At 36.1% G+C, this 21,739-nt stretch overlaps 1 protein-coding gene across 1 annotated transcript in view; it reads left to right on the top strand.

Annotated features, from left to right (window-relative positions):
* The window catches only part of LOC143918172 (uncharacterized), an 87,786-nt gene extending 66,068 nt beyond the window's left edge, over positions 1–21,718 (top strand). The window contains exons 3-6 of the mRNA XM_077439919.1: positions 17,538–17,848; positions 17,915–20,779; positions 20,858–20,972; positions 21,057–21,718. Coding sequence (XP_077296045.1) covers positions 17,593–17,848; positions 17,915–20,779; positions 20,858–20,972; positions 21,057–21,120 — 3,300 coding nt within the window. The 5' untranslated portion in view covers positions 17,538–17,592 and the 3' untranslated portion in view covers positions 21,121–21,718. The remainder of the gene's footprint in view (positions 1–17,537; positions 17,849–17,914; positions 20,780–20,857; positions 20,973–21,056) is intronic.
* Positions 21,719–21,739: the final 21 nt, after the last annotated feature.

The following is a 21,739-nucleotide window of genomic DNA, read 5'->3' on the forward strand; positions in this document are numbered from 1 at the left end:
GCAGGAACCCTTTGGCCGTGTGTCGATTCCAGAGTGGGGAATTGGCCGTTGTCGTTCTCGTATAGTTTTGCATAGAACGTGTAAACTCTGTCTATGATTTCTTCTCTATTCCTAATTATTACTCCGCTCTCTGATCTGATTGCGATCATTTGGTTTTTGCCTAAGAAAAGATCCTGTTTGCACTTTTTCAGGCTACGGTTATTCTTAATGGTATTTTCTATTAGCTTGCTGTTAAAATCCCTGACATCCCTGACTATTCTCTTCTTAATTTCCTTATTTACTAGATTGTATTCTTGCTTATTATTATCCCTATCTAAATTCCTTTTATGCTTAATTAGGTTTTTTGTTTCCGCTGAAATTTTGCTTAATTTAATCTGTTTCCTGAAACCACCTAATTTCTTACCTGTTGAGGTTAGAACCGAACTAATTACAGTGTTCAATTCCTCGATGTCTGCTTCTGGGTTTAATTTCCCGTATCGATTTCCAAGTTCGAGTTCGAATTCCTTTTTCCTAGACCTTAGTTGAGCGAAATCTGGAGAGTTACTGCATCCTTTTATTAATTTCCTACGTTCGCAATTTATATTAATGGCCATCTTGGCACGGACTAATCTGTGATCGCTGCCTATATCTACTTTACTTAAAACACTAACGTCTTTAACGGAGTGCAGGGCATTTGTTAGGATGAAATCGATCTCGTTTCTGTCTCCTTTAGGACTCTCCCAAGTCCACTTATTGTTGGTGTTTTTCCTGAAAAATGAATTAGTGATGAAGAGCCTGTTGTGTTCTGCGAATTCTATGAGGCGATCGCCTCTGTCGTTTCTTTGGCCGGTACCAAAATTGCCTACTGCTCTTTCTGTGTTTGCCTTTTGTCCTATTTTTGCGTTAAAGTCGCCCATGATTATTTTAAAGTGGTGGCGGCTATTATCGTATGCGCCCTGTAGTTTTTCGTAGAAGTCTTCTATTTCCTCGTCTGGGTGGCTAGATGTGGGGGCGTACACTTGGAAGATTTGACAAGTGTACCTGCTCGAGATTCTTAATACTACATAGCATATACGTTCCGATATGTCGTTTATTTCTATAATATTTCTTTCTATTCTCTTATTGATAAGAAACCCTACTCCTCCTATTCTACCATTTGGTAGCCCTCTCCAGTAGAGACAGTTACCACTTTTTAGGATTATTTGGTTTTCCTGTTTTCGTCTTACTTCGCTAAGTCCTACTAAATCCCATTTGATACTTTCTAGTTCATTCTCTAATGCAAGCACACTTCCTTCACTCGATAACGTTCTTACATTGTACGTGGCTAAATACAGGTTTCTATTAGCTAAGCTATCATCCATCGTCACTCTTACCTTGTTGGAGGTTTGGATATTATTTTTCTCGCATTTATCCAAGATGTGTTGAGAAAAAGGCGGTACTTGAGAGAGATTTCCATTCAAGGAGTGAGTTCTTACCGCCATAAACTCTTCTCTGTGGTCAGCTTTGACATATAGTCATCCTAGGTATCACTTGGATCACTTATGAGTTATTACATGCCATTTAACAGGGTTACTTTGTAAGTGAAAGTAGTTAGTTATGATAATAATAGATTAGCAATTGTTATACTACTTTTTTACAGATCTTTATCGTGAGACGCCTCTTTGGAGACAACGGATTTATATATGTGAGTGCGGTTTGCAATTTAATATTTTAATAATAACTTTAGTAAAGTATATAAAATTACACGAATTACTTTAATATAATTTAAATATGAAAAAGAACTGATAGACAGTTGGGAAACACCGTTTCTGTTTGCTATTATTCTATTAAGTAAAGTTCGTTAAAGATTTTTGGCTGGAAGCAATTATGTGGAAGATTTATTGCTTCTGTGGGACCGACTTGGCTGGCGAAGGACCCTTTTTTTGTATTCAGGTAGGGAGATGTATCTCGTTTGACACCGATTTGACACAAAAATTAGCACAAAATTTTTCGAAATAACTGATATAAAACCGCTTTTTACGACCGATTTGCTGTTTATTTTTACACTTAAATTATACTAGGATGCAATTAGTAAAATAAGTGATTAGATGGTTAAGTTAAATTTCGTGCAATAGCCGGGTTTAAGCGAGTAATAGCGGGAGGAACGCAGAAGCACGTCCTCCTCACATGACACGAAAGACCGAACTCCATATATATATATATATATATATATATATATATATATATATATATATATATATATAGTAAGTCTCTTATAAAAAATTATATGTATACCAGAATCCGGCGCCTGCGCCCCTGGCAACTTCGAATCCTTTGAATCCAAAAAAGTCGAATCATTTGTTCGATGACGTCACTGATTTCTACGACCCAACGAACAAAGTCTCTTTCCAAATTACATATATATTAGATGTATAAGAGTATAAAAGCTAGTATTGCTGATATGAGTAATTTTTATTTTAAATAATATTTATAGATTAATTTTCAAAATAACCATTATATAATATTTATATAATAAACTATGTACATTTTCAAACATCATCGTCACTCTATTGCATCTCTCCTAATCATTCGTGCGTTACGCATGCCACACATACGCCCCCGGATATTTTCGCAGGAAACTCACACAAAACGGAAGTAGCACATTAAAATGTGTGTCGTACTATCGCCGAGGATGTGTCCTCTCCCATTCAGAGGACCGAGAACGGGCATAAAGAGATCCACCCCCATGAATCCATGGCTTTGCAAACCGTCCATCACCGACTAGCCAGTTCCTCCCCTTTCTAGTTAGCCGATTTTGTACGCCTTCGTTGATAGGAAGTCAACTGAATTCCTCTAATTTTCTCTTTTGCACGTGCTCGCAAACATTCTCATTTTCACCACGCTAGATTCCGCACGATGCACGTGGAATTTTAATAGATCAATTTTCATATTCCCCATACTGTCTAGCATCGTACTTGTAATATGTAATACATATTGTAGAATATTAATACACACATGCATACAATCTAAATTCAAATGAATGATTTTGAAATTTGTATTTATTATATACATATGTTACAGTCGAAGTGTATTTTCAGTTGTAATTATTCTAACTGGCGTTTTAGGTCATTTATATTCGAATACAATTCAACTGATAAATTATATCTCTACAAGCGCAATTACACTTTCAACATTGTGCGCCAGTTGTAATGTAACAGTTGAGTTTCGACAGCTCTGATATTTTCACGAATGCTTCAGAATTAAATAATGCGTTAATATTTGCTAGATATCACGAATAAAGGTAATGAATATCGTATTACCGTAAAAGTGGTTTTTCAACTGAATTTACTAGTCGAGTGACGTTTTTACAAAAACCTAACTTCTCAACTGGTACCAACTTGTAGTTGAACTGTATTTTCAGTTGTAATATATTTTGACCAGTTCGAATGTAATTCGCCATATGAATCAACTTACGTAGATTAGACGAAATATATTCCAACAGTCAAAATATATTACAACTGAAAATACTCTTCAACTATAACGAAAGTTGGTACCAGGTTAGATGGAATATATTCCAACTAGACAAAATACATACATATATTACGACTGGAAAATACACTTCAACTGTAACATATCCAAAATGCATATTTGTATGAGTGAAGTGCGAGCCATCGACCCTTCCAAGGCATTTGCCTTATTATTTTATTAATTAATTATTTTCCATTTAATTTAATTTTTTTCGAGATAAAATGATTTTCTACCAAATCGCCATCAATTAGGTTGAAATAATTAGAATCTAAAAATTTAATCAAATTTCAATCAACATATTTCTGAGAAACTTTACAACTTTGTGTATAAATAATAAAAAAAACAACTAATTTCATCAAATAAAAGATAAACTTTATTTAAAAATTAAATGAGTATAAATTTTAAATCTAAATTTATCACGATTTCGGACAAAATTTGTATGTACATACATACATACATATGAATGATGCAGTGAAAATATTATTATTATGTATTTTGAAATAAAATTTGACTTTGTAAGTCGAAATTCTATAGAATTGAAAGGTTACTAAATTTATGACTCAAAATGTTTACGTAGTGTTTTCCAAGATAGATTAGCATCTTCTACAAGCCAGATAATTAAAACCTAACGAACCTAACACAAAGGCTCTACGATATTAATATGGGCAGTAACCATGCTCTCTTAAGCACAAGTATCGAAGAAAATTGGAATAATACACTATATGCAAGATATAATATGCATAGATATATGTATATTTTCAAGAAACTTTTTACTCTTAAATTTTTTATAAGTTAAATTTAATCCCATGATTTACTTCCTAATATAATTGTATTAGTATTACACATATACACATATATACGTATTAAATATTCTTACTTCTTCACTATAGTAGTTCAGCTTAAAACTATGTAGGTATTGCAACAATTGAAAGAATTTTTCGTATATGGTCCTAGAATTTTTGGAATTGAACTTTTAAACGAGGAAACGGAACGAACTATACACATTCTTATCAAGAATCTTTTGTGTCGGAATTTGAACTCGGTAAATATTAAATATGCCTATCAATCAAAGTCTACGAAGTAACAAAGAACTTCTCGAAACAAATCGTTGCTCCGTCGCATTCATCCAATAAACGAAAAAACCCTCTTTAACTGAAGAATTTTCATGATTTCCGGGTTGGTACATACCTCACCTGTCCCAGATCCATCAATCTGACAACAGGCGCAAATATTTGTATTGCAATACATTTGCAAAGGGTTTTCTATCTAATAGAATAGAATGACGATGAAAAATTGCGCACACATAAATCACTTTGCACGCTCGCTTATTTATTATCCTCGGTATGCAAAAAAAAATATTCGGTGGGATATTAAACGAAATAATGCCCATTATTCAGCAATATGATATTAAAGGGGAGTAAACAGCCATTAATTGTATTTCAATCTTCTGTTTATCGAACAAAATCATATGCAGAAGATTGATGAAAAAATCGCTTTTTTCCTAACAATCAAAATAAAAGCTTTCGTCTATAAAATATATGTAGTTCTTTAATCCATTTAAGTTGGTCAAGACAAAAAGCGTGACATACGAGTCTTGCTTTCCAATTGCTTGAAGAAAAAGTAACAAAATAAAACCACCGATAGAATAGCAGTACATTTAGTTATCACGTTCGGGTTGGTCTACTCTTTGCAATTGAACCGTATCGCTTTCTGTACAGTATATAAATTGAATCCATTCAAAATGCTATACAATTTACAGCTTATGTTTTACATTTTTAAGAAAAGCTTATAAGGAAACATTTTGTCCATCTATAAAATGCATATGTATGTGCATATAGTCTCAGAAAGTGGAAAATTTCACAAATTTCCCTTATCTTTTTTAATAATATTTCTTAGTAGTATCTATCGTGATGACTCATAACTAGTAGATTATCAATATCTTGAAAACCTGTGATAATGTTTCTCCAAATTATCTCTCGACTCGATTATGCGAAGTACGACAGTTGATACTGCTATATTATACAATATTTTTAAACAAATCTTTCCCATCTTTTTATTGTTGTTGTAAATGACCTGTTGAGCTATTTCTTAAAATAAATAAATCAATCCATATAATGCCCAAATAGTATTACGTACATATGTACATATGTATGTATGTATGTATATAGATGTAAATCGTGAACATTCGTAAATAGTATTTATTTAAACTTTTCCAATATACAAATTAGGCTCATTATTTTCCATGGTGAGTCTGCTAAGGTCAAAACTCATTGCGGAGATCTTCCATACAATCATATTTAAAATGCAACGCTCATTATAACCGAGCTCGTGTGGCACGCAAGGGGTTAAAATTGTGAAATATCGACAAACTATGCAAGCTCACTAGTATATCAGTCGTATAATCACGAATCATCGGCGGCGAAGCAACCGGTTCAAAGAAGCAACAAGGACAAGATCATAACGCATATAGTGCGACACCGTCATTAACGAGGCGCTCATTTCGACAGTAGGTTTTGCACAGAACGAGGTTGAAAATTATGCTGATTTTCTCTTGTGATATAGATAGATAGGTTTATTTTGGGAATCGGTAGCTTTCGGGTCGATCGTTGGTAGATATAAAATCGATCGAAGTTCGCAAAGTTTGAGCGTTCTCCGGTCGCGTCTCCGGGCCAAACCGGTCCAGCTGGATTCTTCGCGGATAGTATGTACGTAGTATCTGGGCGAGTTGTGGCCCAGATTTCGATTTCTTTTAGCGCCACCGGTTTAGTGCGTCGTCGTCTCTGTTGTCGTCATCGACGTCGACGTCGTCATCGAGAGCAGACGTCGAATTCAGCTGAAAAGAACTCGGCTTTCAGGCTTGAGTGTACTTCGTCGCTGAATGACCTAGCGTGCATAATTGATGAATTGAGTAGGTATATGAAAGATGCGAATGACTTTAGTATTTTATAGTATGTTTGTTGACTTGATCCTGCTTTACTTTGTGAAAATATTGTTAAGATCGAACCTTTTATATAGTACGTATGTACTGAAGGTTCTGAAGTGATGAAAGACTCCTCCTTAGAGAATACACGAAGAGAATTGTAGACACTGAAAAAGTAAATGCTTTCTCACTGATTCAATTTTAAAGTTAAAGGTGATCAATTTTAATTATTATTTAATCTTAATTTTGGAAAGAAGAAATGTAACAATAAAAAATATAAAGAAGTCCTTTTTCATATTTCCATTCAGAAGAGAATTCAACTCGAAATATTCTATTCCTATTTCTTTTGCTAATTAAAGAAAAAAATCTAAAATATTGCAAAATAAAGTATAATTTTAACACTACTAACTAGTACATAGGTTATAATCGGAGATCGGCGTTTTATGGATGCTTTTCAGATACGGCGTTGGACGAATGGCAATAGACTGCTCCATTAGATTTCAGAGCAAAAATCATGATTTTTCAAAAGTCAATTTATTGACTTGAGTGAACCATTTTTTGTGTGAAAATCATCGATCCAATATAATAATGAGTTTCCTGCAAAATTGGCTTTCCCTCCCCATTTCTATCGCAAAATCTTGAGTTATTATGTTATATCTCAGGGTTCGCCGAGTTTCTCTCCATAGATGTCTCTGTGGATGATTATTGTATAAAAATTCGTATTGTTGTATAAATATTTGTTGATCGTATTGTATGTACACGATGCTTGCAATGCACATTGCTATGTTTGACCCGGTCTCCGTGACGAGACAGAATGTTAAATTACAGAAAACGCAAATATCGGAAGGCAAAGATCGAAAATCGAAAAATCTTAAGTCGAAAGATCAAAAAAAAAAATGGTGCATGGTAAACGGTACATACTCACTTAATTTGCGCGAGCAGGATACAACAGGAATAAGAGGAACAGGCTTTTCCTCCCGTATTAATGTGCGCGCGCAGAATACAGGATGAAAAGCATGTTCCTCTTGTTCCTGTTGTATCCTGCTCGCGCAAATTAAGTGAGTATGTACTGTTTACCATGCACCATTTTTTTTTTTTGATCTTTCGATTTTCGATCTTTGCCTTCCGATATTTGTGTTTTCTGTAATTTAACATTCTGTCTCGTCACGTAGACCCGTTTGACCATAGATGTCATGTATAATTTCAAATTATGTATGTATATAATTTGGTGTGTTTCTTGATCTGTATAGTACACTCGTCACATTGGAGCGATCTGTAATGACGAGTGTACATATATTGATTGAATAAAATAAAAATAAAAAAACAAATAAAATTAAAATATGTACATATATTGAACAATATACAATACAAATTTTGTCAACAGATTACAGAGAAAATTAACAATGAAAAATAATCCATATACATAGCAGTATATAAACCTTCATTATACATACAATAAACCCCAACAAGTACCATTAGCTTCTAAAGAATGTTTTGCCAAACAGGATATTTCCACAATTACCCTCCTCTCCTACCCAATTCTACTGATATATGGCTTACGTACGTCATCCGTATTATAATGATCACATTTTCAATGTGCAAGGCAGTCCTCGCTGAAAGTTTCCGCTGTCGGAGCTTTCGCGCGAAAGCTTTGACGTGCCGCAGCGGAAAGCGCGGAAGCAGATTAATTTCGACGACGGCGGTAAAAAAACTCAATAAATCTTTTTCTTTGTCGAACGCCTATAAATCACGGGGAGCTGAAAGGCGTCGTCCGTGACAATGAGGCCAAAGCGATGAAAATATTGCGCAATGGAGCGACGTATTGCGCGAATAATCCGGTACCCGTCGACGCGATGCGACGGATGAGTCGACAAAGTCGCGCGATACTAATTATACCGCGGAGGAGGCAGCGGGGTGTCTCGCTATTTACGGACCAACAACACGGATGGATGGATTTGTAATTTCGAATGATTGGGTGGGTGCGTGAAAAGGTTGATTTTCAATCGACACCTGTCTGTTTCGACTTTCGCGTGTCAAATTTTAAGGTTCACGCTCGCGTCGTTGTGGATGCGTGATGCGTGAGCGTCACCGATGCGATTCAGTCATGTGTTTTATGTCAACTTACTTTTTATACATTCATCGCCTTTAAGCGTGTATAAATATTTATATAAAACGTGTTTGTTTGTTAAATTAAATTATTGCGTGGTTAGGAGTGTCGAGATCGGAGTGAAAGTAAATCAACGGAGCAATCCGCCGATCTTTTATACTAAACGTACATATGTATACTAAACGCAGTAAGATCTATTGGTCGATGAGTCGCGAGTCCTCATTGGCTGTAGAGCGCTGCTCGCTCATACGCCGTTGGATCCCGATCGCTGATTGGACGATGAGTGCTAATCACCTATTGGTCGACAAGTACCGATCGATAATTTCGAAATAGACTTTGTAAATACATATAGTTGGGTGGGAAACAAAAAGTTTCCATGACGACAAATAAATTCGCCTCCGGCCCCAGGATGTGCCGGATTCTGGTATACATATAATTTCGAAAGAGACTTGTTTGTTCGTGACAGTCAATTTAATAAAAAAAAAAAACAAAAGGAATATTCAAATAAATTTATATAAAATAAAGCTATTCAAATAAATTTAATAAAATGTTTACTATAGGATTAGTCATATTTAAGCGGTTTATGTTACAAATACCGAGCGAAGCCGGGTAAAACCGCTAGTCTAATCTATAATTTGGAAAGAGACTTTGTATGTATGTAAATATCCTTGGTCGTCGTCGTCGTCTTCGTCGTCGTCTTCGTCGTCCGTAGATCGGTGACGTCATCGAACACGTGATTCGATTTTTTTTTTTTTTCGATCCATGGGCGCCGATTTTTTTTTTCGTTTCAATGGATTCACCCCCGCGGGGGCGCAAGGCGAGTAGCTCCATGGGGCCCCGCCAGGGGCGCCACAAGGGGCGCAGCCCCGAAGGGGGCCCGGGGGGCGCAGCCCCGTGGGGCCCCAGCCTCATGGGGCTCAAAAGGGGGCGCCACAAGGGGCGCAGCCCCGTGGGGCCCCGAAGGGGGCCCGGGAGGCCCAGCCTCATGGGGCGCAGCCCCATGGGGCTCAAAAGGGGGCGCCACAAGGGGCACAGCCCCGTGGGGCCCCAGCCTCATGGGGCGCAGCCCCATGGGGCTCAAAAGGGGGCGCCAACAGGGGCACAGCCCCGTGGGGCCCCGAAGGGGGCCCGGGGGGCCGAGCCTCATGGGGCGCAGCCCCATGGGGCTCAAAAGGGGGCGCCACAAGGGGCGCAGCCCCGTGGGGCCCAGCCTCATGGGGCGCAGCCCTATGGGGCTCAAAAGGGGGCGCCACAAGGGGCGCAGCCCCGTGGGGCCCCGAAGGGGGCCCGGGGGGCCCAGCCTCATGGGGCGCAGCCCCATGGGGCTCAAAAGGGGGCGCCACAAGGGGCGCAGCCCCGTGGGGGCCCGGGGGGCCTAGCCTCATGGGGCGCAGCCCCATGGGGCTCAAAAGGGGGCGCCACAAGGGGCGCAGCCCCGTGAAGCCCCGAAGGGGGCGCGGGGGGCCCAGCCTCATGGGGCGCAGCCCCATGGGGCTCAAAAGGGGGCGCCACAAGGGGCGCAGCCCCGTGGGGCCCCGAAGGGGGCCCGGGGGGCCCAGCCTCATGGGGCGCAAGCCCTAATAGGCATTAACTAAGGGGGGCGAAGCCCTAAACGGCAATTAATCTTGGGGGCGCGGGGGGCGAAGCCCTAAAAGGCAACTGATCATGGGGGCGAAGCCTTAGACGGCATTTAATCATGGGGGCGCGGAGGGGCGAAGCCCTAAAAGGCATTAACTAAGGGGGGCGAAGCCCTAAACGGCAATTAATCTTGGGGGCGCGGGGGGCGAAGCCCTAAAAGGCAACTGATCATGGGGGCGAAGCCTTAGACGGCATTTAATCATGGGGGCGCGGAGGGGCGAAGCCCTAAAAGGCATTAACTAAGGGGGGCGAAGCCCTAAACGGCAATTAATCTTGGGGGCGCGGGGGGCGAAGCCCTTATCGGCAACTGATCATGGGGGCGAAGCCCTAGACGGCATTTAATCATGGGGGCGCGGAGGGGCGAAGCCCTAAAAGGCATTAACTAAGGGGGGCGAAGCCCTAAACGGCAATTAATCTTGGGGGCGCGGGGGGCGAAGCCCTAAAAGGCATTAACTAAGGGGGGCGAAGCCCTAGACGGCATTTAATCATGGGGGTGCGGAGGGGCGAAGCCCTAAAAGGCATTAACTAAGGGGGGCGAAGCCCTAAACGGCAATTGCTCATGGGGCGTGGAGGGGCGAAGCCCTAGAAGGCAAAGGCTCAGGGGGGCGCCGAGGGCGAAGCCCTAGAAGGCAAAAAAAAATTTTGATTTTTTTTTTTGATTTTTTAAAAATTTTTTTTTTAATTTTTTTTTTATTTTTTTTTTATTTTTTTTTAATTTTTTTTTTTGATTTTTTTTTTATTTTTTTTTTTATTTTTTTTTTTAATTTTTAAATTTTTTTTTAATTTTTTTTTTTTTTTAATTAAATTAGCTTAGTCATGTTTAAGCGGTTTATATTATAAACACTGAGCGAAGCCGGGTAATACAGCTAGTATGCTATAATCCAAGCTTACATTTCGTTCATGAACATATGTACTACTTAGTTTGTTCATACACGAACCAATCTGGCCAGTTTTATTGTACACAAAACAGCAAATTACAAACAAACTAGTTTTTTCATGCACAAACTACTACATAGATATAAACTATAGACCTAGTGGAAAATTATTTAACGTTAAATTTAAAAAAATCATTAAATCAAATTTTAAACACTGTCCTGTGCCTCTATCCAATCGATTTATCTCCAATTAAATCGATTTACATATCTCCAACGAAATACGAAAATAGGAGCAAAACTGCATTCATGCCAAATTTTGGACTCGCTCGCCTTCTCCCAGCCCCAAAATAAGCTGTTCATAAATATATTTCGCCTACACATATTCATATGGTTTGATTTGATATGAAGAAAATTTAGCCTTTTGATTGAGAGTAAAATTATCAGTAAATGGCGAATGGCAACAATGAAAGTATGTTTGTATTGTACATAAAATTTCTCTATTAACCCTTGAAATTAAGAGAATAATTGAAATTTCAATCATTCTCCAAAGAGAATTACTGAAATTCCCCAATTGAATTACTCTTTAAGGCAATTTATTAAGAGTTGTGTTTGTATATCGTCAAATAACTTTCTTTAAAAAATAAAACAAAGGAGCATTAAATTTATATTACGGTTTCTAGATTCACGTAACATATTTTTCCAATGAATAGCTTTTTTAGATTTTTTCAAATGTATGCAGCGTATTTATAATGAAAAATAGATGTCGTTGTTTTGACAGTCAGTTATCCCCCCGGTGCTTACAGCTAGTACTGAATAAAATACGCTGATTCCCGAAAAGCACTTCCTGGAAAACCCACAAGAGACTGCCGCTATCCTCTTAATGCTTATAAATATACCATAAACTCACACTAAAGGAAATTATACGTATACTATTTGAATTTAAAAATTCTTCTACTCTTAAATATGTATTTATAATATTAAACATACAAATATGTTTAGCGTCAAACTACATATGTATATTTACATACTTAAACAGCTCCTACATGCTAATGAAAAATATACAGTGCTTGAACACGTTGGCTAATTATACAGAAAAATTAAATACGCATTATATCGTTCATTACTCGAAAATTCCAATAATCCCGAAAAAAGCCACAAATTTAATCTTACTCAAGAGATTAAAGCAGCGTCTCATCGTGGTTAGAAAATTAGCATAAACGTTACGTTTTACGATGATCCATAAAATCGAATTACATCAGATTAAAACGCAGTTAAGTAAACCGACTTCCGCTTGAGAAGAAGCGTGGAATATTAAAACTATTACACTACATTCATTTACCCCCCCATAAATATTAATACAACCTGTTATTTCACCACATCTAATGTTAAACCTTAACCGTAACTATGTATGTATGTTATTACCATAGCGCGGTTTTCATTCTAGACTACCTATCACAGCTTCTGTAATTCAATGATTAAAACATTGTGGAAATTGACGCCTGACGGAGAAGTGTTAATTTGTAAACCTCTCGGCGGCTTGAGTGGACTATAAATTTTAAGTGATCGAGCTGACTTCGAGTTTGATTTTTAATTATTTTTGTATGCGAAGAACTCATCGAAATTTATTACTGACAAATATTGCCTTATACATATAATTATTTATATCTATCGGTTTAATGTTTGGTATAAGAATCTTTGTATAAATAACCGAGTGAAAAATACGCAACGGATATGCGTCACGTCAACAGTGTATATATAGCTGCTTCGAGTTCAAATGGACTTAAGGAGTTAAATAAATCCTTTGGATACATATGAGACTAAATATACAACTTTTGAATCACTTCTTCCGAGATTTCTTCTCAAAACTTTTTGAATCAGCCAAATGTGGGGCACAAATGCTATGACAATGCTCACATTCCATATATCGCTGCGTGTAAACTATAATTCATGGTTTAGAGTTTACAGTTGTTCCTCTTCTTACGTTTTTGCTTAAATATTGTAAATATTATAATATAAATAGTAAATATTGATATTTATGATTAATTTCAATTCAAAAACTATAAAACAGTTAGCCAAAGGTGCACACATACATACATATTATAGTTTTGAATCGATAGATCTTATGTGTATTTTTTAAGATTATAATCTTTTCCTCCTTTATGCCTTATGAAAGCAATATATTTATATATTTATATTTGTCATTTAATTAACTGTATACCAATAGACCAGTTTAATTCGACTATTATCAATATTGGCTATAGTTTATATGGGAAATCATTTGATAGGAAATTCTTCGAGACGATAAGAATACATAGCTACAACCTGCCCAGATAAACTGGTTTGACTTTACTAATTAACTCCAATCTATTGAATTTATACGACGCCCGTTGATTTATATTTATATGACCATTTAAAAAGTTCATAATCCAATATGACTCACATTCAAGCATTAAAATGCGTAATCACTATCATTTTTCACTTTAATGTTTATTCTCTGACAAATATTTTTACAGTTTCAGTAGGAAATATTAAAAAATATAAGAAAGATAACTACTCAGTAGTTTTCCGTTGCCTTTCGAAAATTAGTGAATGAAAGGACTCCTGAAAGGTCATTCCAGTACTACTTCCAAGGTGTGTTATTGTAACATTAACAGAAATTAGGTAATTGGTGTTCGTGGACCGCTGGTTTACCATCATTAATCGCCTGGTTTCGCACTCGCGCCAAAAAGGCCTCAGCGTATAAACGAGCCGTAATTAACAACCAATAAGATCTCGCGACCCATCGACCAATGATCTCTCTTTGAGGAGAATATCCGATAAGTATATGTAAATATTACGCGGTTTTGGTCCGTAATTCATTCGGAGCTAGCAGGCCGACGGATCAAGAACAATAAACTACCTCTACTATTACTACTGCGTCTTTTACTCCGATCTTGGAAAGTCTTCTACACGTCCACGCTACAATATGTATAGCTCAGATGAAATGTGATATGATAACTGAACAGAGGCAGTTTGTTTTATAATTTTTCTAATAGCTTATTTTTCTAATGAAGAAGAAATTGCATTATAAAATGAAATATAAATAGCGTCGTATATTGAAAAAGTACAGATCCAATCTGTTTATATATACATACGATTTATTCTGGTTTTTATTCATTTAAAAATTAAAAAAAACTGACCATATAAAATGTATCCTCTTATTTACCAGTGCATACATATATGGAGGGATTCTTTTATATTATATATATTGGTATTGAAAATTATTTTAAACTTACGCGCTAGCTAAATTTCAATAGCCCGTTACATTATTTTCGATCGATTGAGCACATTCAAAAGGACTAAGCTCTGGAACATCAACGGCTAAATCAATTAAGCGACTAAACTGTCAAGCTGACTTTGCATTTTAATGGCGACGTGGGTTCGTTGCATCGAAACATTATATTCCAATTTGACACGAATCGATAGAACGGCCGACAAACTGTATCAGACCAAGGCAGATGGTCACCCTGACCACCCATTGAAATGATGGATACCATTCAAAACTGCGGCACCGCTAATGTCGATATCGAGATCCAACCACCACCACCTTCGTCATCATCATTATCATCAGCAGTGTGAATAAACTCGAGCCGATCAAGTTCTCGGTCCTCTCGGAAACACGATCTGCCAAATGATCAATTTCCTGCTGCTACACATTGGCTACCCATAGAGCTCGTACTACTCTCTCTCTTACGTGGAGATGTGTTTGTGTTTCATCGTTTCATTTGATTTTTTTTTTTGCTTTGTTTTTGTTTTGTGATGCTGGTTGAGATCAACACGCACGTCTCCCGTTCCTCGTTATCTCGTCGCCCCGAAGGATCAAACGAGTTTTTCTAGATCCTTATAGACTATCCCATCCCATATAGACTATTACGTCTTATTATTGCTAGTGGCAGGAGCTCACTTCTCTCCGCTCCATAATGATTCTCCTCCATAATTTGCTATCGCTACCGATTACGTGCTTGCATGTTGTAAAGTGCACTTCTCATTCAGGTGCAAAAATTGCTTGGTTGTGCAGTTTTCCTGTAAGGTGCAAGAAAATTCGCTGACTGACATTGGAATTGACTGAATTTGAAATAAGCTTAAATCGAGGTTTCAAAATCATAATATTGTATACATATACATATATAGTGTTTTTATCACACGTAGAAGCTATTTTTAAACATAAACATTATTTCCATATTTTTTCATAATGTTGACACGAAAAAAAGTTTCTAAATATTTATTTTTTTATCCATTATGTATTAACCTCGACCATAGGTCCTATTACAAGTTGCCTTAGCGACACCTATAATCAAACTTTTGTACATGAGTACCAAATACCATAGTGTTTATTCACAAAATATGAGATGAAAACACTGCAACAACCCCTGCCACTCAACTCTTCCACTGCGGAAGCCGCTCTAGCAGCTTCGTCACATGTAGATGTTTCTTTTCCGAATTCATTGAGCAAAACTAAAGAGTGCAGTGCGCCATTATAAATTCTTTATAAAGAATTTATAATGGCGCACTTAATTGCAGTGCGCCATTATAAATTCTACTGGACTGGTTTTTAATGCACATACATATATATATATATATATATATATATATATATATATATATATATATATATATATATATATATATATATATATATATATATATATATATAAATATTATTATTAAATATTATATATTATTTAAATATTATATACTAGTGGTTTTACCCGGCTTTGCTCGGTATTTGTAATATAAACCGCTTGAACATTAATTTGTTTTTTTATTAAATTTATTTGAATCGAAAAAAAAATATATATTATACAACGATCGTCATTAGTATCTTTGATTTGTTTTCGATCCTCCCAATCAAACCTTACATAGTTACACACAAAAGAAATGTTAAGCATTTTAATGCTATTTATTTTTTATACAATTTATATGTACATATATTTGTACCTACAACCGTTCGACTTACAGTTTTGGTCAATTATTCTCCATTTTGGTTGCTTCTATGGTATAAAACCGGAAAAAAAACGAAGAGTAGCCATCTGCCATTGTATCAAATATTTTCATTATACTAGATAATTATATTAATTCATCGAATCCGGCATCTTCATGTATGAATTCCCAAGTTTATTCGTTCAGCAACTGGACCGCACAACAAACGCTCTTTCTATTGGGTATATCTGATCCATTAATACTTACAGTTGACCACTTTACCGCAGATGCGGACGCACAGCTCTCAATGCAACCGTTCAAATTAGTTTTGATCGGAATTGATAGCGTCTAATTGTAGTATAAATCTACAAACCACTTATCGGTAATGTCAATATGGCGCATGTTGGGCAATCTGTTCTGTTTTAAATCAAATTGAACCGAGTATACGACGTGTACGCTGTCGGACTTTTCGATCAGCATTTGGTTGCTCGAATTTTTTACTTTTTAGTTTTTTTGCTTCACCGATGTCTAATACAACATCTGGTTAGCGAAATGTTGAACTTTTTTGTTACTTCATAGGTATATAGCACTGACAAGTGTACTTAACAATCGAGATACACACTTCCAACGTTTAATGTAAATAAATAATAATAAAAGGATCAAAAACTTTTACATTGAAATAAGAAATTCAGTAAATTCTATTGAATTAATATAAATGGGGAATTATTATTCATTCCACAAGTCATAAATTAAGCAAGTATATAAAAATATAGATCCAAAACTACGTGAGAAATGACAAACTCTGAAAGTAAACATCATCTTTCTCCAAGTGCATCACACGTTGCGCTTTGTATGGCAGCACTAACCTCAAAAAGTTCTAAGATATACATAAATACAAAAGTAAAATGGTTAATTTAGGTACTACATATGTATTTCGTACATACATACTTATAGGGTTATCATTTTTATCCAACTTAAAATCACAAATAAAATTTCTTGATAAAATAAAACAATTTTGAATATTAGAATTAATCAATAATACTTACTTATTTTGAAAAATTAATGGTGATCTTTTTTTCTCTCGCATATTAATTTATAAATACCTGATTTATTTTATTTACCAAGAATACGCTTGACTTAAAGTAAATTCAACTCAACCCCAAGTGATTGAGCTGAATCATGGTTGCATCTTTTATATTTAGAAATTAACACTTTGTATATATGTAGCGTGTTCAGAACAGGAAGCCAAGTCGTATGTGCGTTTATCATCATTATTGGCGATAGTTAAATAACTTATCATTGGAGGACATAGCCCCTAGCGTAGATTTTCGAATTTAATTTAAATTATATAAAATAATATTCACCTGTATCAATTTTTTATGCATAATTCACTTGATCTGATACGTGACCTTCGCATGATTCCGCATTCAGAAGTGAATGTACACATTTGACAGAATAAATAGAAAAAAAAATTGGTAGCATTTCATGACGAAAAAAAAACGTGCTCATATTAAACATAATAATAAATTGCTTCACTCTTCCGTTGTTCCAGATATTGAAAGACGATGCCTCTACTTAGTTGCAAACACGTCTGAAAACCACTGAGAATGAGATTGTTCAAAGGTCGACGTAGCAGCGATCAGTGCCTGGCTCCCGCAGGGTCTCACTCACCCGGAGACCTTGCCGGGAGGCTGGAGGGACGAAATTCTCTTGTCTCCGACACCAAATCACCCTCTCATAGCGAAAAGGAAAAACAGAATGGAATGAGGCAAACAAAAAGTGAGGATAGCTCGGAGTACCATGTAGTCACAGCCATGCCGGCTGTCATATTGGATGAAGAAACTACCAAAGACACAAAAAAAGGTGAAAACAACATTTCATTAATAAACATAAATTAAACAAGATAAACTAATTTACAATCAATTTTAGGCATAACAACTTGGGGTCGACGTGTAGGTAAGAAATTTGACCTGCTCCGGAGAAGTGACAACAAAGATGAACTTCCACCAACAAGTCCAAATACATCACCTGCACTCAATAACATCGGTACATATAAAAAGAAAAATCCATGGAAGATGGGAAGGAGTTTGTCAGAATCATCTTCGCTCTCTAAGCAAGATCCGGATACAATATCACAGTCATCATTAAAAATCCGTGAACGTTCTCCTAGTCCATTAAAAAATTTGTTCTATAGAATGGGCTCGACTGGTAAACTCAATTCACCCAAGAATTCATATTTGGTGTGCGATAAAAACGAGCGACACAATCCCAATAATAACTCTACACTGTTCCGGAGTTGTTCCACATCTCACATATCGACATATGTCAAAGGAGACGATCCAACCGATGGTTTGGATTTAATCGACAATCCACAATCCAATCGACAAACGGAATCACTCGTCAACAACGCTTTCTCAATGGAAAACAGTTATTTGGCAGTGCCGGCAAAGGCAATGAGCTGTGACAACATTTCAAGTTTAGATGCTTCAAATACCTCACAGTCTGGAAATAAGAAGGCTAATTTTCCCTATGCTTTTCTCAGGTCAAAACTTTCAGTTCTTCCTGAAGAAAACATCACCAGTGTGAATCAACACAATAAAATGCCTCACAACAGATACAGCTTAAATGAAAACAGGGGTAGGGACTCTGTTATGAGCACATGTTCAGAGAGAGCGCACAAACTGAGAGCTAATTCGGAAGAACATTTTAATTTTTCAGAAACTGCTTCTATTCACGATGAAATAATGTGCAGTACGTTAGGCAGAACAAAGAAGTTGTGTCCAGAAATGAGATACTCATTGAGAAATTCAAACGAGCGACGTATGAGGACTGGCAGCTTCCCAAATCAAACCCAAAATGCAATGTACACCTCGCAATCTTCAGACAATAAAGCAAATATAACTTACAGGCCTAAAAGTGTTCCTATTCACGAAAAGTTAACTAAAGGTAATCTACAACAGAAGCAAGTAGCTGAGTGTTCGTCATCAAATTGTAGCATTTATAATATGAACGAACCAGATGGGGTAATGTCGTATCACTGGTTGAGCAATTATGTGAGTTCCAATGAATCTGGGTACGATAGTGATAGTAGACAAAATGATGATCATAGTAATAACTCACCACCGGATAAGCTCTCAATATTGGAACAGGAAACTGAAGAGTTAGCTGACAAAATGGCTGAGTTTTATAATGCAAATGGATATACTCCTATATCAACAAGTTTGTCGTGTTTATCTAGGGAAAATATAGCAAGTTCTAAAGATAATATACCTAAAAATAATGAATTGATTAGAAGTCCCACACCATGTGCTTTAATAACTGAAAATGTGTCAGAAAGTGGAAGAAACTCTGACAATTCATATGACACATCAAAATATTACAATAAGCAGACAAATCCTGAAGATGCTCTGTATAAGAAACAAGAAAATTATATGGTTGTCCCTGACTCTGTTAAAATTCCATGTAGTTTCAAAACGATAACACTTGATGAACGAGTGCAAACTAGAAAGTTCAAATTTTTACAATCCCAACTGGTCAAAGTAGAGCAAAAGCCAATTTGCGATGGAAATTTTGAATTAAAATCATCATCTCAGAGTCAATTAGCGATATCGCCAGTGAATAACATGAATCTATTGAGTCCGTCGAACCTGTGCACAAAGAAGTTCAGAAGAATCCGACTGCTCAAATCAAGTATAGAAGAAAGTTTAGGAGTGTATTTAGCTCAGCATAAAGTTCCTGTAATTCCAGAATCTAATGAATGCGAAATAAGATACATTGTAGTTAAGTTAGACATTGACGGAATAGCTCACAGAGATGGACGACTGCGCTTGGGTGACGAAATAGTAAATGTCAATGGAAAAGTGCTACGAGGACTATCGTCCCTTCAACAAGTACAACACATTGTAAACAGTTGTTCTTCTCAAACTATGGCACAAGGAGCTTTCTTCCAAAGATACCAAGTAGACTTAATAATGGCTCATGATGAGTACACTCCTATAACTCACACCGTTAGCAGAATGGTGACAACATCTGTGATTCAACATATTCCAATATCAAACAATCACTTCAATAATATGCCCAATTTCAATAGCAATATAAATCAACATAATTCTACAATAGAAATTATAAAGCCGACCCAAAGAATAATTACATCTAATGAACATCCAAATAAATATAATAATCCTTATGAAAATGTATCAAGAGTGACAAGAACCAAAACAAATCTTTCAAGTCTAAAAAGCGACGATGAAAAGTTGTTAGAAAGAAATTATATGAGACGGTCTATTTCCTCTCAAGATTATAATAATATCGAAACGACAGCTGACGATCAAGTTGATAGTACTACAATGTCAAGAAATCAAGACAACTGTAGTAATCTTGTCAAAACGTTAGAACAAATATCAACAAGATCCTACGCAATTGACGAAGAACTAACAAATAAAATTACCAGCGAAATTCCAACCTTGTCTCTGATTCCTCAAAGTTCATCAGGCATCATTGACAACCATCACAATTTTAGCCGACACGGATATCACAGAAATTCTTACATGTGTCAAGACAACCGTCAAAGCTTCTTTGACAATATGAGGAGAACCGATCAAAAAAATTACGGTTCAAGGAGATTAGCGAACGCTCCCATATACCATGATATAGTATTTTGGAAAGGAAGTGGACATAAGAGCCTCGGATTTAGTATAGTAGGGGGAACTGACACTCCCAAAGGACAAATGGGTATATTTGTCAAGACAGTTTTCCCTTCAGGTCAAGCCGCAGATCAAGGAACAATATTTGAAGGTTCCAGCTCGATTATTTAAACTGAAATATATGTTATATTGGCTTGTGTGAGTTTACTTTTTTACTCTTCATTTGAAGGTGATGAAATTATCAACGTCAACGGTGTGCCGACTGAAGGTTTGAGTCATGCTGGTGCAATTGGATTATTCAAACAAATCAAGGAAGGCGAAGTGAAGTTGACTATTTCAAGAAGGTGTGCACTCGATTATACTTACATATACATATATTACATTAGATTAAATATTTATTTGCATATTATTTTTTTTTTTCATTTCAGAACACCAAGATCAAAATCGGTAGATGTATTTCAAGGAAATTTTGTCGAGAGTAAACACACGTAGTGTAAACGTTGAATTCTGATAAAATAGTGAAACTTTATGATCCAAAGGACAAGATGAGCCCAGAGGGTTCCTTCATCTTTCATAAATCGTACTACCTGAAATCATTGTAATTATTATTTAATAAAAACAAACTTGATATTATATAATAAATTTACTCGTTTATAAAATTCGTTTCGATTATGTTAAAATAATAATAGTCGATTAGATTTTTTTTTATTGCAAATAAATCCTGACATTTTTGACTGAATATTACAACTTAAACATAAGAGCGTCTTACAGTTACAATATACATATTTAAATTGTAGATACGAGAACAATAGAAATTGTATAGTAGATTGTTGCTATTTATCTAAGAGCATATGAATTATATATTATGTATTATAAATATAATACTGTAATGACTATTTAACTACTGTTTAGGTCTCAACGTTAATCTAGTCAATGTATGATTAAAATGATGTATTGATTTGAATAAATTTTGTAAATAATACTTTTAATTTATAATATTACACATATGTATTAAGATCTAAAACTTTCCAACATTGTAATAAATAAATGATTGAAACATTTGTTGGTATTTATGCTTCAATATGAATACATCCGACTATATTATGCTTTT

Source organism: Arctopsyche grandis, chromosome 10 (assembly GCF_051622035.1).
Source record: "Arctopsyche grandis isolate Sample6627 chromosome 10, ASM5162203v2, whole genome shotgun sequence".
Lineage (NCBI taxonomy): Eukaryota > Metazoa > Arthropoda > Insecta > Trichoptera > Hydropsychidae > Arctopsyche > Arctopsyche grandis.